At 39.9% G+C, this 15,039-nt stretch overlaps 1 protein-coding gene across 4 annotated transcripts in view; it reads right to left on the bottom strand.

The window, feature by feature from the left end:
• Positions 1–2,509: 2,509 nt before the first annotated feature.
• The window catches only part of MAP7 (microtubule associated protein 7), a 162,243-nt gene continuing 149,713 nt past the window's right edge, over positions 2,510–15,039 (bottom strand). For all 4 annotated transcript variants that reach the window (XM_045814736.2, XM_045814737.2, XM_045814735.2 and 1 more), the window contains 3 exons: positions 14,288–14,390; positions 5,791–6,014; positions 2,510–4,039 (listed from right to left, as the gene is read on the bottom strand). In XM_045814736.2, the coding sequence (XP_045670692.2) occupies positions 4,029–4,039; positions 5,791–6,014; positions 14,288–14,390 (338 nt within the window). In that variant the 3' untranslated portion in view covers positions 2,510–4,028. The remainder of the gene's footprint in view (positions 4,040–5,790; positions 6,015–14,287; positions 14,391–15,039) is intronic.

Consider the following 15,039-nt stretch of genomic DNA (forward strand, 5'->3'; position numbering starts at 1 on the left):
CTATTTAGCTTGCATAGTATAATACTTAGAACAGGCAACTTATTAAAAAAACACAGTGGCATTCAAGTCCACTGTAGGAAAAAGTGAAGTTTCCCACCTTCTGGGGCAGGGTCCTGCCTACGAGGATTTCAGACTAAAGCCTGAAAAACTCTTAACATCTACTGGACAATTACTATGTGTCAGAAACTTACATTTACTCTCAATCCAACCTTGATAACTACGAAGACAACCCAATGAGATGGGCACTATTCTCCCACATACGGATGAAGCAATCCAGACCCGGAGCACACAGGGAACTTACCAAGCCTCATGCAGCCCATCAGTGCAGACCTGGTGTTCAGACCTATTGTAACACCAGGCACTGGCTCTTCCCCATTCCTCTATTGCTTCCAACATGAGGTCCCATCTCCTAACCTTCTCCTTTCAGTCTTTCCTAAGGTGTTAGCCAGTAATTCAAAGGTAGTCATCAGTACTACTACTTCTTTCATGTATATTTTTAAACAGGAATCAAAATGTTTCTCTTTTGAATGTTACCAATCTTGGCACTAATTACTAAAAGTACTTTTGACCTCTAAAATTATACTCAAGCAACATAAAACTCCAAGTGATAGTCACCAAGGAAACAGTTACTAACGAGATGTTTTATTTGTAACAATATACAATTGCACTTTCTGTTCACATGCTGGTTCTTTCCTCTCTCTTCTTGCAAGGTCTTTGGAGCTTCTCCCCCAAACTAATGAGGTGTCAAAGGATGTGACAAAATGACAATCTCGAGTACTTCTGAGCGGGCTTAGGTGTCTGCCAAGTGAAAGCAGGAGTTTGGTGGGGCCATGAAATTTCTTCGAAGGACATCTTTAAAAGTTTTTTAATTGTTTTGTAACTTGATCCAATAGCCGTTTCATCATGCCTTTTCATGTTCTATGCACAGTCGGATGTAGGCCAGTAGTCAAATAAGTTCCATCTGTCAAGAAAATCAAGAGCCACCTGGGTGGCTCAGATGGTGAAGTGGAGGACTTTGGCTCAGATAGTGATCTCAGGGTCCTGGGATCGAGCCCCACGTCTAGCTCTGTGCTTAGCGGGGAGTTCGGCTTGTCCTTCTGCCCCTCCCCCCAACTTGTGATCTAATAAAATCTTTAAAAAATGTAAAAGATGGGAGAATTTATTGGTGTCTGTTATATTTTAATATGCAATAATTTACTCCAAAATGCTTTAGTATCAACTTTGTGATGTCCATGTCCATGTTTAGTTTTACCCTGGGGCTAGGTCAGATAGCATTTGAAGGACTCCGGTTGGTGGCTGGGTGCTTTAAATATTGTCATCTAAATCTATGCCAGTGTTAATCAGCATAAGGGAGGTTAGTAGTTTTTCATTAGTGGATGGAACTTGAAAGGTAAGTGGTTGCCTAGAAAGATATTTAGAGGCAAAATACATGAAACGAGGTATAAGAATATGGCAGACTCTGCAAGTTCAAGACTTGATTAGTACTTCAGATCTAGAGCTGTTTTCTCCTGCGTCATCTTCCCCCACACACTTAAGATTGCACTGCCTGTTTCAATCAGGTTAGTTAATTCTGCCTTCAGAGTATCACTGCTTCTGCTTTACTGTGAATCTTTTGGCTGAGGTGTTCATGGGATTATGAGCAGAGAACTTACCCAAGCCTTCCAAAGGCCCTGCTTGCTAATAAACATTGTTCATGGGAGAGAACTCTGTTTTAGATTTGCTTTTAGGGTAATATGCCACCAGGCAATGAGGTTAGGCAAGAGGAGACATAGGGCCTTACCCCTTCCAGTAAAAGCAGGCCACTCTCTACCAAAGGAACTTGTGATTGGTGACTACAATGGCCTAGACAGTCTACAATGGTCTGAAAAAAACCCTAAACACCCATCCACCCTCAATTCCATGCTGAGGGTCATAGCTGATCCCTGAACACTGCCCTTGATGGAGGGCATCTACTAATGATCGGGGGTGAATACTGACGTTTAAGGGCTGGAGAAAGCAATCAAGCCATTATAAAGGTCCAGGTCATCCTCTGGTAATGCTGTTTTTGAAATATAGTTCATTTCATGGGTGCCTGGGTGGCTCAGTCGGTTAAGCATCTGCCTTTGGCTCAGGTCACAATCCGAGGGTCCTGGGATCAAGCCCCGCGTCCCGCTCCCTGTGCAGCAGGGAGTCTGCTTCTCCCACTTCCTCTGCCCCTCTCCGATTGTGTTCTCTCTTGCTCTCTCAAATAAATAAAATCTTAAAAAAATATAGTTAATTTTATATTACTTTTAATTAAAACTTGATTACTTAGAAGGCTTTCAGTTTGTTAATGATTGCTCAAATTTAAAAATATAAATTTAGAAACCAGGAAAACCTGGCCAAAATAGAACTATTGCTCTAAATTTTAAATAAACCTATATTCCCATTCAGAGGAAGCTGAGGAAATGTCACTGAGATTGAATGAACGGCAATTTGAAAACTCAAGACTCAATCCGAGTAAAGTCGTAACATATGAGAAACCTAAAAGTAAAACTATCAAATACATTTTATTTGGTGTTTCGTGCTAGGTTGACTTAAACAAATAAAACAACTTTATTGAACAGATTTTTTTTTTTTTAATATGACTACGTGTACATGGACAACTGAGAACAGGGAAAACCCCCAAATTAATGTTTTCACAAATTACAGCTGTTATGATAGCTTGGCTTGTAATAAATGAAGTTTCTCATTCAATATAGATTAACCAATCCCTCTTTAATAAAGCCAACATATTATACTGCTAGAGGTTTACCTTTCCAAACACTCTACACCAAAAAAAAAAAAAAAAAAAAAAAAAAAAAGTGGTCCTCCAGAGTCCCCTCTCCTTCAATATTTACTTATTAGTTTATAAAATGGTCATATAAAATTGAATTATATTAGCAAATGAAAGTGCGAGTTTGCACAGCTAAGCTCAGCAGCAAAAGTGAAGAGTGAAAAGTCAGAGCTGATGGGTGCCACGCAGGAGGAGGACGTTTGTGAAGGAATCTTGCACAGTGCTCCGTGTGCCAAACACAGTCAACATTCCATCAGGTTTTCTTTGCTCTTAAACGAGCAAAACCAAATTCTTTTTTTATTTAAAGAAATAGTAAATCTTTACTCCCCTCCCCCCCACATAATTTGTGATCAGGTAAGGCAATGGTAAGTCCCACCATCACTGGGGACAGCAGCAAAGTACAGACATCAGAAATAGCCCTGAATCATCACGAACATTCTCTCATGGTAACATAAGGAATGCATCTAATAAATCAAAGTTTGCAATGTTGTCATGTTGTTCTAATTTATTTGATTAGTTTATCTGGAAAAACTTTATAAATACATTATTTAAGAGGAGTCTATTTTCTTGCTCTGAAAAAATAATGTTTCTTTTTCACATTTTAAAACTGTTTAGTATGCTTTTGCAGAAAGAGACGCAAGAATGTGACAGCTGGGTTTGCAGAATGTCCATGTACAAATTGCATTTACAAGAACCTGGTAATCTGCCTATAGTTTGCTTCTACAAATAGAACTCTTTGCAGTAATATTTAAACAGCCTTAATTTAAACAACTCTCCTATTCACTCTACTTGTAGAGCAAAGAGGTACTTATTTTTCAAGTATTATATTGTAAAAGGTAAATTTTTTGTGCCAATTTTATGTTAGCTTTTAAAGACCAAAATATTTATGTGAAAAATCATGCCTAGTCAGCCCATTTTTTTTTTAATAGCCAAATGCTCTCATCTTTTAGAGAATGCAGAAAAATATTGATTTGCTAAGAAGGAGCACACTGGAAAAAGCCGTTTTAAAGTACTGAAGAATAAGGAACATTTTTTTTTCTCTATTGGCAAAAACTATTAGAAATCTATCCAGTCTGTTGTCTTTAGCTGGTTTTAATAAAGTCTTTTCAAAATGATGGTCAAGAAATCTTTAGAAAACTGGAGGAGGGGGATGCTCCTTTTATAGCATGGAAGGAATTCCATTAATTGTAGAAATTCTTTTTAAATTTCTGCTTTGGTTCTTCAGAAGAAATGCTCATATAACTTCTATATCAGGAGACAGAAAAAAGCACAGGTTAATATTTATCTAAAATTTTATTTCAAGAATACTATGGTAATATCTTAACATTTCTAAAACTTTACCATGCTTTTCTATACATTGTCTCATATAATAGGTGATTTCATCAAAATCTTATATTTTAAAGAATTCTACCTCCAGCAGGAAAAGACATGTCCTTTTCTTTACTGCAACTTAGGCTGTATCATTTACTTTTCTAAACGACATACATCAGTTGTACTCTCCTTTGATGTTAGAGACTTACGTTCATTGGTCTTGTATCCTCAGCACCTGATGCTTCAGGCTCCAAACATATGGCTAAATAAATGTTTGCTGAAAAACAGTCATGACCCCAAAAGAACTCTTACACCACTTAAGATCACAGACAATTGACTCTGTTCCTACAGAAGTTACAGAAGGATAGGAACAGTGAGACTGGACTGACAGATAAATTCAAAGGTGAGTTAAGGTCTGGTATGTGATGCAGAAGGTCATCTGGGTGTCCCCTGCCCCTGTGAATCTGCGACATGACGAGGCAGGGAACTGCAACAGGAGTGTTTCCACTGACATACAAGTAATCAGATTATTTCCAGAGTCTTAAGAATTAGAATGTCAGACCTGGGACGGGCTGTTTAGCTTCCTTTTATAATCTAGAGAAGTACACCGTAAAGTGGAGTTAGACTCTCAAGGTCAGTATGTTAGAGACGGAAACAAGGCTAGCTTCATTTGGACAGGTGCTTCAACACTGGCTTTTCCAGCCAGTTAAAGTGGAAAATAGGAGTTACAAGTCCACAGATGGAAATCTGAAAGACAAAACAACTTGACCACAAATAATTCTGCATGAACTCCATTTAAACATGCTGAATTTAGCCAGCTCTGCTCATAATAGTATAAAGAGATGCTGGTCGATACATGAAAGTGATCTGCTGGGAAGAGAAACTTGACAGAACGCAGATGTTTGAGAAGAGCCGGAGCTGGGATTATTCCACCTATTTCTGAGACTGATGAGATTGTGTTGTTGAGCTGCTGTGACCCTTGAGTTGGCAAATTTGGTGCTGCTCCTTATTTCTCTGGGCCACACAAAGCTATGGTTCTTTTTGCACAAAGACTGCATGTCAAGGGTGAGTCCCAGAGACAGTATGAGAGAGTCACTGGTTGTTTCAACAACAGCCAACAGTCACTCAACAAAGGACAGACCACCACTGGGCTCATGCTCCTAGTTCTGAATACTGGTCCCATTACCTAAATTCTAACTATCTTATTACATTTAAGAAGGATAATAGTGTATCATCTAAGCTGCTAAACCTGAACAAGAGAAAAATGGGAGAACATGATGGCAGTCTTCATATATCTGAAGAGCTGGGAAAGATGGAACAAACACCAGGGGGCAGAACTAGGTCTGAGGGTCCCCACGTTATGGTGAGGCATTAAGTGCTTGTCTTTTGTGAAGCATGTTCTGACAGTGAGTGTTTCTGGGCAGTAAGGACTGCTCTGTGAGAAGAAGGTGATGGACACCCAGTGGGTGATGCAGACTGGATTCGTACACCTAGTTGGGGGAACAGGAGGGGCCCTAGAATTTGCCCAATCCAACCCAAAATTCAATTTCTAAGATTCTTATACAATCTTTTCCGTGTGGTCCCTAGAAGAACAAAGCTGCCCCAGCCACACTGCACAAGGTTCATTCCCTCATGCAGTGTCACATATTTGTGATGGTTACGTAGGGAGCTTGAGGCAAGCTTACCTGCTGTCTGTTGTGTTTGAACACCATCTACCGGAGGCAGGGGCCCAAGTGTCCCTTCATCATCAAAGGCCAGAATGGGATTCAAAGGAATTTCTGGGCTCTCACTGTTGGCGACATCTAATCTGGATGGTTTAGATCCAATGGGTAAGTTTATAATTTCCTCAAAATTTTCATTCTGAACAGATACTCCATTTTCACTTGGTTGTTTTTCCAAATCGGGAGTACTAGGGAATTTGAAAAATCAAAATTGAAAGGAGTTAGCGCTAAAACTGAAAAAAAAATTTTTTTAAAACCACCAAAAACTATTTTGTAATAAATCATTTTAGAATCAAATGTTAACACTGATTGCATCATTCACAAAAATGGTGAATTCTGACATATTTGCAATTTTACACTTATTTTTTAAAATATGTTTTTGTTATAAAAAATTTATCAAATGGAACAATTAATCAGTTAGAATAGATCATTATTTTCAACACACATTTAACAATTTCTACTGCAAGCATTTTCACACGCCTTTGTTTGATAAACAGTAGCCCTTATTAGGTCCCTTTACTTCAACAAAGATGAGGGGATTGAAATTCGGGGTGTGGAGGATAATCTGTAGAGTCACAGAACGACTGAGACATAGTCCAAACTGAATGCATGATCTCCTGATCTCTGGTCCTGTGTTCTGTTTGTTATGACATTTTGTACAGTACCTGCCTATTCAAAATGCTAGCCCTTCCTGGGTGCCTCTGGCTTCCTAAAACATGTGCATAATTTTATAGGTATATTGTTTAAGACCAACTTTATCTTTCCCCCTTAAATCTGCCTCTGACCTCACCTTGCTTCTCATTAATTCATGCTCAATATCTTGGATTTATTTTTGAGGTACATTTTAATGGCCACAGATCCTTCATCTTCTACCTACAGTTTCTGTTAGGTTTTTCCCTCTCTTTAGAAGCTCCATAAGCAAATTGAAAGCCTTACATATGTTCATTATTATGCTTTACAATGCAGTAGAAACAATGCCTGTATGAATGAATGCTAGATTGTTCACTTTATCTGTGTGCAGCAGTAAACATGTATTTGCAAACTTCATATTTTGCTCAGTGCTCAGCTCATGTATCAAAAAAAACCCTATTTGACAGAATTCCAGAGTTAAAATTTTCAAATGGAAAAGACTAACCATATGAAGCAAAAACTGTGAAGGTCTTAACTCCTAATACATACTGATCATCAATTGAATGTTTATAGGAAGGTCTATGAAAGAGGCTAGAGATTAGAAAAATCAGGTCTGTAGTAGAATGCCAACTGCTTGAACTTTAGCAAATAAATTTATCTTTTTCAGTCTTCTTCCCAAATGGTAACATAAAGCTAATGTACATCCAATTTTTCCATTGCTTTTTATTTTGAGGAATCTGCTTTTTTACACTGTTGAGGAAATAGTTTACCTAATTCGCAAGAAATAATGATTTTTGGAACACATTCCAAAGCATTTCTGATTTAGATATTTTGGTATATTTTTGTTAATTAAAACTTTTCTTGGGTGCCTGGGTGGCTCAGTCAGTTAAGCGTCTGCCTTCAGCTCAGGTCATGATCCCAGGGTCCTGGGATTGAGCCCCACTGTCAGGCTCTCTCTGCTCAGCGGGGAGCCTGCTTCTCCTCTCCCTCTGCCTGACACTCTGCCTGCTTCTGCTCTCTCTCTCTCTCTCTGTTAAACAAATAAATAAAATCTTTAAACTTTTCTTCTAGAAAAAAAAAATCTGTCCTAAGCATCTCACAAGGTATTGCAGAGTACCTTGAAAGTATTATTTGTAAAAGTCTGTGAAAAATAACATAAAAACAGCATACAGACTCAGCATGATGGTTGTTTTTTGCTATTTCACCAAGGAAGCCTGGCATCACAGTAGTGATGCAGGAGCACATGTGTGAGCACGCCTGACACCCACTGTTCTAAGTGCTTGAACCAGCTACCCACCCATCCTCTTTTTTTTTTTTTTAAAGATTTTATTTGAGAGAGAGAGAGAGAGAGAGAGAGAGAGAGATCACGAGCAGTGGAGAGGGGTAGAGGGAGAAGCAGACTCCCGGCTGAAAGCAGGGAGCCCGATAAGGGGTTGGAGCAGAAGGCAGGCGCTTAACCGACTGAGTCACCCAGGTGTCCCCCATCCTCCTGGTTCCTTCCCAACCCCGATGGGCCTTCTGCAACCAGGGAAATGGTTTTGGTTCTCATCCCCAAGTGATTTTCAGTAGAAGTTTTGGCAGAAGGTAAAGAATAGGAATGCATCTCCAAGCACCGTTCCTCGGCCATCTCAACTGCCATCACCTTCCAGGCTTGCATGTGCTAACAAGTTTTAATGGCTACACCGACCCAGACTTGAGTCAACAGTTGACTTCATTTTCTCCTCCCACTCCTACCTGACCTCTCCACCCATTCTTACTTGTTAGCAATTAGAGGGATAATTGTGCTGTATGCTTTGGATGGCCAATTATTAAATGTTCAGAAGACACTGTGACCAGCAGAAACTATAAAACTGAAACTGAACTGGGATTAGGGAATATGCGTCTGTGTGTCCTCTCAGAGTAAGATCATCAGCTTTTGAAGTCCTTTTCTTTGGCTATACTCAGGCGGCTGAAGCTGGATGCAAGTGTCTTGAAAACTGTACCTGGCTTGCTAACATCCACCTAGGGGAACACCTGGCTGGCTCAGTGGGAAGAGCATGCGACTCTTGAGCTCAGGATCATGAGTTCGAGCCCCACGTTGAGTGTAGAGATTACTTAAAAAATAAAATGAAAAATCAAATAAAATCTGCCTGGGAAAGGAGCTGGGGCCATGGTGGGAATGCGACAGTCCATACGGCTTACTATAGCCAGGACTTTATTCTTTCTTGATGTTTATTATCATGGTATAGCAAGTACCTTTACTGTTATTTAAAATTTTTTTATTTTTTTTTGCAAGTAACTTTAAAATTAAAAGTGATACATCTCTTTCTGTTTGAATGGTAGGGGCTTGGGAATGTTATTTCTCCTTTAAGGCAAACTAAAAACAATGATAAACTTCTAAGATTTGAAGGAAAACCACTAGATCAAAAACCAGAATTACTACATATCCCTTAACAGTGAGGGATCTTAGCCTGGGGCTAAGAACAGGCATGAAATGTCTTCTGGGTATTAGCAGGGTAGGAAAGTAGCCCATGAGAAGTTTTTAGCTTCTAGAACAGATTCTCTGCTGTGGTGGAAGAATATATCAGAATGACCTGAGAAACTTAAAATAATGTCTTCCCTCCTCCACACCCCATACACACTTGTACTCACACATTCATCTGTTTCCCGTTTCATTTCTTTCTTTTTTTTTTTTAAGTTTTTATTTATTTATTCGACAGAGATAGAGACAGCCAGCGAGAGAGGGAACACAAGCAGGGGGAGTTGGAGAGGAAGAAGCAGGCTCATAGTGGAGAAGCCTGATGTGGGGCTCGATCCCATAACGCCGGGATCACGCCCTGAGCCGAAGGCAGACGCTTAACCGCTGTGCCACCCAGGTGCCCCTCCCTGTTTCATTTCAAAGCAAGTTTTTTATCCACAGATAAACACTTTCCTCCATTCTATGGGCTCCCCACTCTACAAATACTCGTTCTCAAGAACCCAAAATGGTTGCCAGAGTAAGAAATCATCCTGCCCAGGCTCATATATACCTTTGCACCTGTAAAAGCTGGTGAGACTTTTGGTAACTTCAACCCTCTTCAGTCTACCTACTGTCAGTGGGGAGCCTGTTGGGCAAGGACAATTGCTTTCAGGCTTTAAAAGCATTGCACACTGAAGGCTGAGAACACTAGAAACCACAGGGGCCAGAAAGGTCACTCAGGCCCGACAAGGCTGAAGTCAGGTTCAGGGTGTTCCTGGTGTGGGGTTTCTCTGCACCAGGAACTGCTGCTAGTGCTCGCTGCTAGAAAATACTAGGAGGACGCTATCACCCTGGGGTGTTGCCAGGCAGTTTGCTGACATATCCCCAGGGGTGGGTGGGGGGAGAATGTCACCCAGTTCACAGCACTCATTTATTTTTCTTGAAGAGAAGGTAAACCAATGTATTAGGTAGCTGAGGCATTAGGAAAAGCCCACTTCTCCGATTCTGAACTAAAAGTATTCATTCTTTGGAGTGGTATTTTCTAGCGAAAACAAACCCTGCTATGTGCTTACAGCATTCGCTGTGGTGGATTTCCACAGGGGATCACCCATCTCACGTTCTTCAGAAGGGACCCTGGGGATCTCCAATCAGTGACTTAACTCCCAGTGAGCAGGCTGGAGGGATCTATGCCTCTACTGTGGGTGAGCAGTAGGGTATTCAATGAACATGTGAACTGATTGAGGATTATGGAATGCTTCATTAACCGTAACACACTGAGGTGAAAAACGATGACTTGGTGATTTCAAGGTTGACCTGAAACTGGGGGTAAAAGAGAACATCCACGGATGCCATTTATTTGTAACTTTAAAAATCTTTAACAGGGTTCCAGAAGTGAAACTGGTTAAAAATGTGAGTCCCCACTGAAGCAAAGGGAATGTGAACAGGAAGCTGTGCTAGGGAAGGGTATGAAAGGTTAGTATGGGCAGGTCTTTCTCCAGGTGGAGAGTATGGGTGGCAGATAGCCTCAGGGCTCCGTGCTAACAGCACTGTTATAATAACCTGGAAGACATGTAGGAGGAAAAATGGAAGTATCCAGATAATGATTAATCTGGAAAATGAAAGTCCTTGAGGATAACAGGAAAAAATCATTAAAATATAAGCAATGTGAAGGGCAGTGGGTTTAGAGAACCACTGTAAGCTGAACCAGCGTCAGAAGATGAGCTATCAGTGACTACGGATGTAAGAGATCCTGCAATCAACGGAAACCGGATCCACGTGACAGGGATTCCTTATGTTTTCATGGTTAAAGAAAAGGTCAAAAAATGCAGGGCAGGAGAAGACGGGCTATCAGATACAACATAAAAGCACTTTCCTACAACATTACACTGCAGCTACACCAGCGTGCTTTGTCTTCTGGACACTGTACAAGGATAAAGATAAATAACATCTAACGTTTGCCTAGTACAACACAGTTTTCAGAGCTCCTTCACAGACATATTTCATTGGACCCTCCGGTACCTTGGAGTAAAGACCTCTTCATGTCCAGACGACAAAACTAAATCTTACTTAAGTAGGTTAATCACAGAGTCGCTGAATTTCTCAGAGATAAAACTAGGAATCCAGCCTGGGACTTTTGGTTCTTAAAGCTCTTCTTCCTCAACCCCATGTTCGTGCTGAAGAATCTTTAGAAAATAGGACTAAAATGACAAAGTGCTAGAGAAGGAGCCTTTTTAAAGGTAAGGTAAACCTGTCCGGGTTGGAGGTTGTTTCTTTTTTTTGGCCTCTCAACTGCAAATTCATCCTTCAATCTTGCTCTGAAACCGGATGTAGGCCCTTCAGATAATTTCCCTTTGCCCGCTGGCACAATCTTTAAGCTTCGTCATTTAAGGCTGCTGGAGAGACACTGCACAAGGAAGATTCTGCTTCCTGGTCTGGTTGTGCTTGCTCCGCGGGCTCCTGCAGCACACCCTCGTGGCAGTCCCAGTGTCTGGCTCCTGCTGTGCGTGAGGTTGCCTCGGCACCCAGCCCCTGCCACAGGAGGGGCTGCCCCCAGCACCTCTCCAGGGCCAACTTGTGGTAGATAGAGTGCCTCTATCTCTACTGAGACACCTCCCAGCGAACAGCTTTCCTAAGCATTGTAGAGGATAGATATCTGGCAAGTTTCACCAAGTTTCTTTCATAAAAGAACCTCTCCACCATCCAGTGGGTCACAGCCAGACCCTATCCAACAAGGTGTGGATGGAAGCCTGGGGAAGAGCACTTTGGTTGGGTATGGCTCAGGGATGTGGATGCTCCTTAGACCTGCTAATCCTGTATTCTTGAGTTCTCTTTACTTCTTACTAGCCACCTGTTGTTAGTGGCTAGTAATGGTTAATTATTCTCGATGTTAAACTTTCCTATTCAAATTAATTTGCCTGGTTTCTCTTCCCTGACTGAACCCTGACTGACAGACTAAGCACAGAAGGAATACTCGCTTTGTAAGATGAAAGCAAAAAGAGAATAGAAACAAAATCTATAAAATTACAAAAGGTATGGAAATTGTGAGAAAGGATTTATTCCCTAAAACCTAGTTTCTGACAACCAAGGGTCCTAACTTTGAAACCGCAAATAGGCAGTTGTAAGAAAAAGAAAAAGCACTTCTTTTTGTTACTAAAGAGATGATGCTAAGTGGAGGTACACACTGTTTCAAGACTGGCATGGATAAATTCAAGGAAGATAAATTTAGAAATAATTGAGGAGGGTTTTTTAAGCTACATAGCATAAACTGTGTATCATGCAATGGGGAACAAATTTAACAGCACATTATGCATTCCCTAGAGGCCAGGGTCATTCAGAGACGGATTATGTTTCTCAAAATGGGATCCAATTGTCTATATAAACTTTTACAAATTTATGTTTTCAATCTGATAAAAATTAAAAAAAAAACTCCAATAGAATAGTCTGATCATCTACATGGCTGACTATCATAAAGCTGAGCTTTACCACATGACTTAATGCTTCATTATACATTAGTATTTCAGAGCATAGTGTACCAGCTTATGTGGCAAGGGCTGATGACAAATGAACGAGGTTGAACTGGGTATGCAAGTATTGTGTCAGTGCCAAATAAAAGCCAAGTGACCTCACAGTCCACTGTATGAAAAGAGATTTGAGGTTTGAAGGCAGTTTAAACAGAGAAAAGCAATAGGTGAAATAAATGATCAGAAATAGAATTTTACTATCTTATTTTACATAGTAAAATTATGTGTCAGGTAATGATTAATTACTTGATGATTTTACCACTGAAAAAAGTCAGCTAATGTAAACTAATGTTATTGATCAGATAAAATTATCAGTGGCTTAATAAACCTGGTCCTTATAATAACGGAGTTCTCTCTGTGATACTTTTTATTCTTTCATAAAAGTCTCCTTTTTTTGAAGTCAGTGAATTGAACATCATAAATTATAGCAGTTGGGGATAAATATTTTATTTGAAAATCAAACTAACTAAAAGCATAAAATATCACTTAATATATATCTTAGGTAATGATGACAATAAATTTATTTAACATGGCTGAAAGCTTGGTTGACAGCTAATAAGCTCTATCTCAGGAAAATTCTTTTCTTTGGTATTACGGTGGGAAAAATAAAAGATTTTACTGTCCTAGAAAGATATCAATGGATGTCTTATAACATATGCACATCTTAGAAGGACTTATCTTTGCATTGCTGTCAATATTTTAAAACGTGCAGTGTGTGTTTTTAGATTAAGAAAAAAATTGGGGCGCCTGGGTGGCACAGCGGTTAAGCGTCTGCCTTCGGCTCAGGGCGTGATCCAGGCGTTATGGGATCGAGCCCCACATCAGGCTCCTCTGCTATGAGCCTGCTTCTTCCTCTCCCACTCCCCTTGCTTGTGTTCCCTCTCTCGCTGGCTGTCTCTATCTCTGTCAAATAAATAAATAAAATCTTTAAAAAAAAAAAAAAAAAAGAAAAAAATTAACTTGAGGACCTTTAATTCTCTGATGGCAGCAAACACTGGCATTAGAGACAGGAAAACTCATGAAAGAATTAAGTAAATAAAAAAAAGTCATAGCTGAAATTTTTTAACAGTATTACAAATATTTCTAAAAGTTCTCTATGACTGGATTTTTAGGCACAGGCTAGAATTACCCTGATTTTTTATTTTTGAGAGTATTCTTATGATGCTGTCAAAATAAACACCAAAGAAGAGAAAGGAAATCTTTTTTCAACCCACACTTCTTTCTTCACTGTTGTTAGCAACTGTTTGTTTCTTCAATAAGAAGCCCTACTACCAATATAACAAATACTGGCATCCAAATTATTTTACTGTTGAACAAACCTGTGACACATGAGAATATTATGGTGAAAATATGCCATTAAAGGGTGTGAATATAGTCCAGATCACGTTAAATATATATAAATAAATGCTTCCCTCTAATTTTCTTTAATAGGCACACACAAACCTAACCATCATATTTAAAGACTCAAGAAAATGATATTTTCCCTTTCTCTGACTACAGAATTACTAGCTCTACCAAAAATTAATGAACCCAAATGAAAATAAATCTTATGATAAAACTTTGAAATTCTGGGATACCTGGGTGGCTCAGTCGTTAAGCGTCTGCCTTCGGCCCAGGGCATAATTCCAGGGTTCTGGGATTGAGCCCCACATGGGGCTCCCTGCTCTGCTGGGAGGCTGCTTCTTCCTCTCCCACTCCCCCTGCCTGTGTTCCCTCTCTCACTGGCTGTGTCTCTCTCTGCCAAATAAATAAATAAAATATTTAAAAAAAAAAAAATAAAACTTTGAAATTCTGTCAGGCCTAAGAAGTTCTGGTGGGATTAGTGCTTTGCTCTCATGTGTATCAGTAAAAAGGGCTCAGTTGTTTCACTCACCTCTCCACAGTCACTGTTGATTGGTGTGAGGTAACCGCATGTGGGCTGGCCACTGGTTCTCCATTTCCTGGAGAGTTTGTCATACACGGAAGTGCAGATATCACTGGACACAGCAAAGAAGATGGGACAAACAGTTACTACTACTGTAGTATCAAACCTAAACCCCAGGAGCCAGAATGCCTAGATTTATGTCCTGGCTCTGCTTACTTACCAGCTGTGTGACCTTGGGCAAGCCACCAACTCTCTGTGTCTCAGTTTCCTCATGAATAAGAATACCTACACCTCACAGACTATGGTGAGAATTAAATGTATTAACATATGCAAAGTACTCAGAACAGTGCCCAGCACAATGTAAGGGTGGAAATCAATGTTGCACTAAATTGACTTTGAACAAAAAGTATGTAATGTTGAAACCAAAGCAACTGATGAAGATAGCAGTAAGCTGACTTGATCAGTGAGTATCTTCTAAAGGATTCAGAGCAAATCCTCATGAACTAGCTTAAGTGATAAAAAATAATTTTGAAACTCAGTTTAGTTCTAGTCACACTTAGAATGATAGGGATTTCATGAATGGAAGGCCAGTGAATTGTTCTTTACTAAGCCACCTCTCATTTAATGCTCAATGCTGTAGTCCAGCTGAAGCCAATGATATTGACAACAGAGTCCAAAATATAAGCAAGGGTTACTTAAAGTCTTGTAAACCTTCATATAGGTCAGAGTTTCAGGGAAATTTGTGGCAGTTTACGGTTTCA

Source organism: Ursus americanus, chromosome 11 (genome assembly GCF_024610735.1).
Source record: "Ursus americanus isolate L20-20 chromosome 11, mUrsAme1.1.p, whole genome shotgun sequence".
Taxonomy (NCBI): Eukaryota; Metazoa; Chordata; class Mammalia; order Carnivora; family Ursidae; genus Ursus; species Ursus americanus.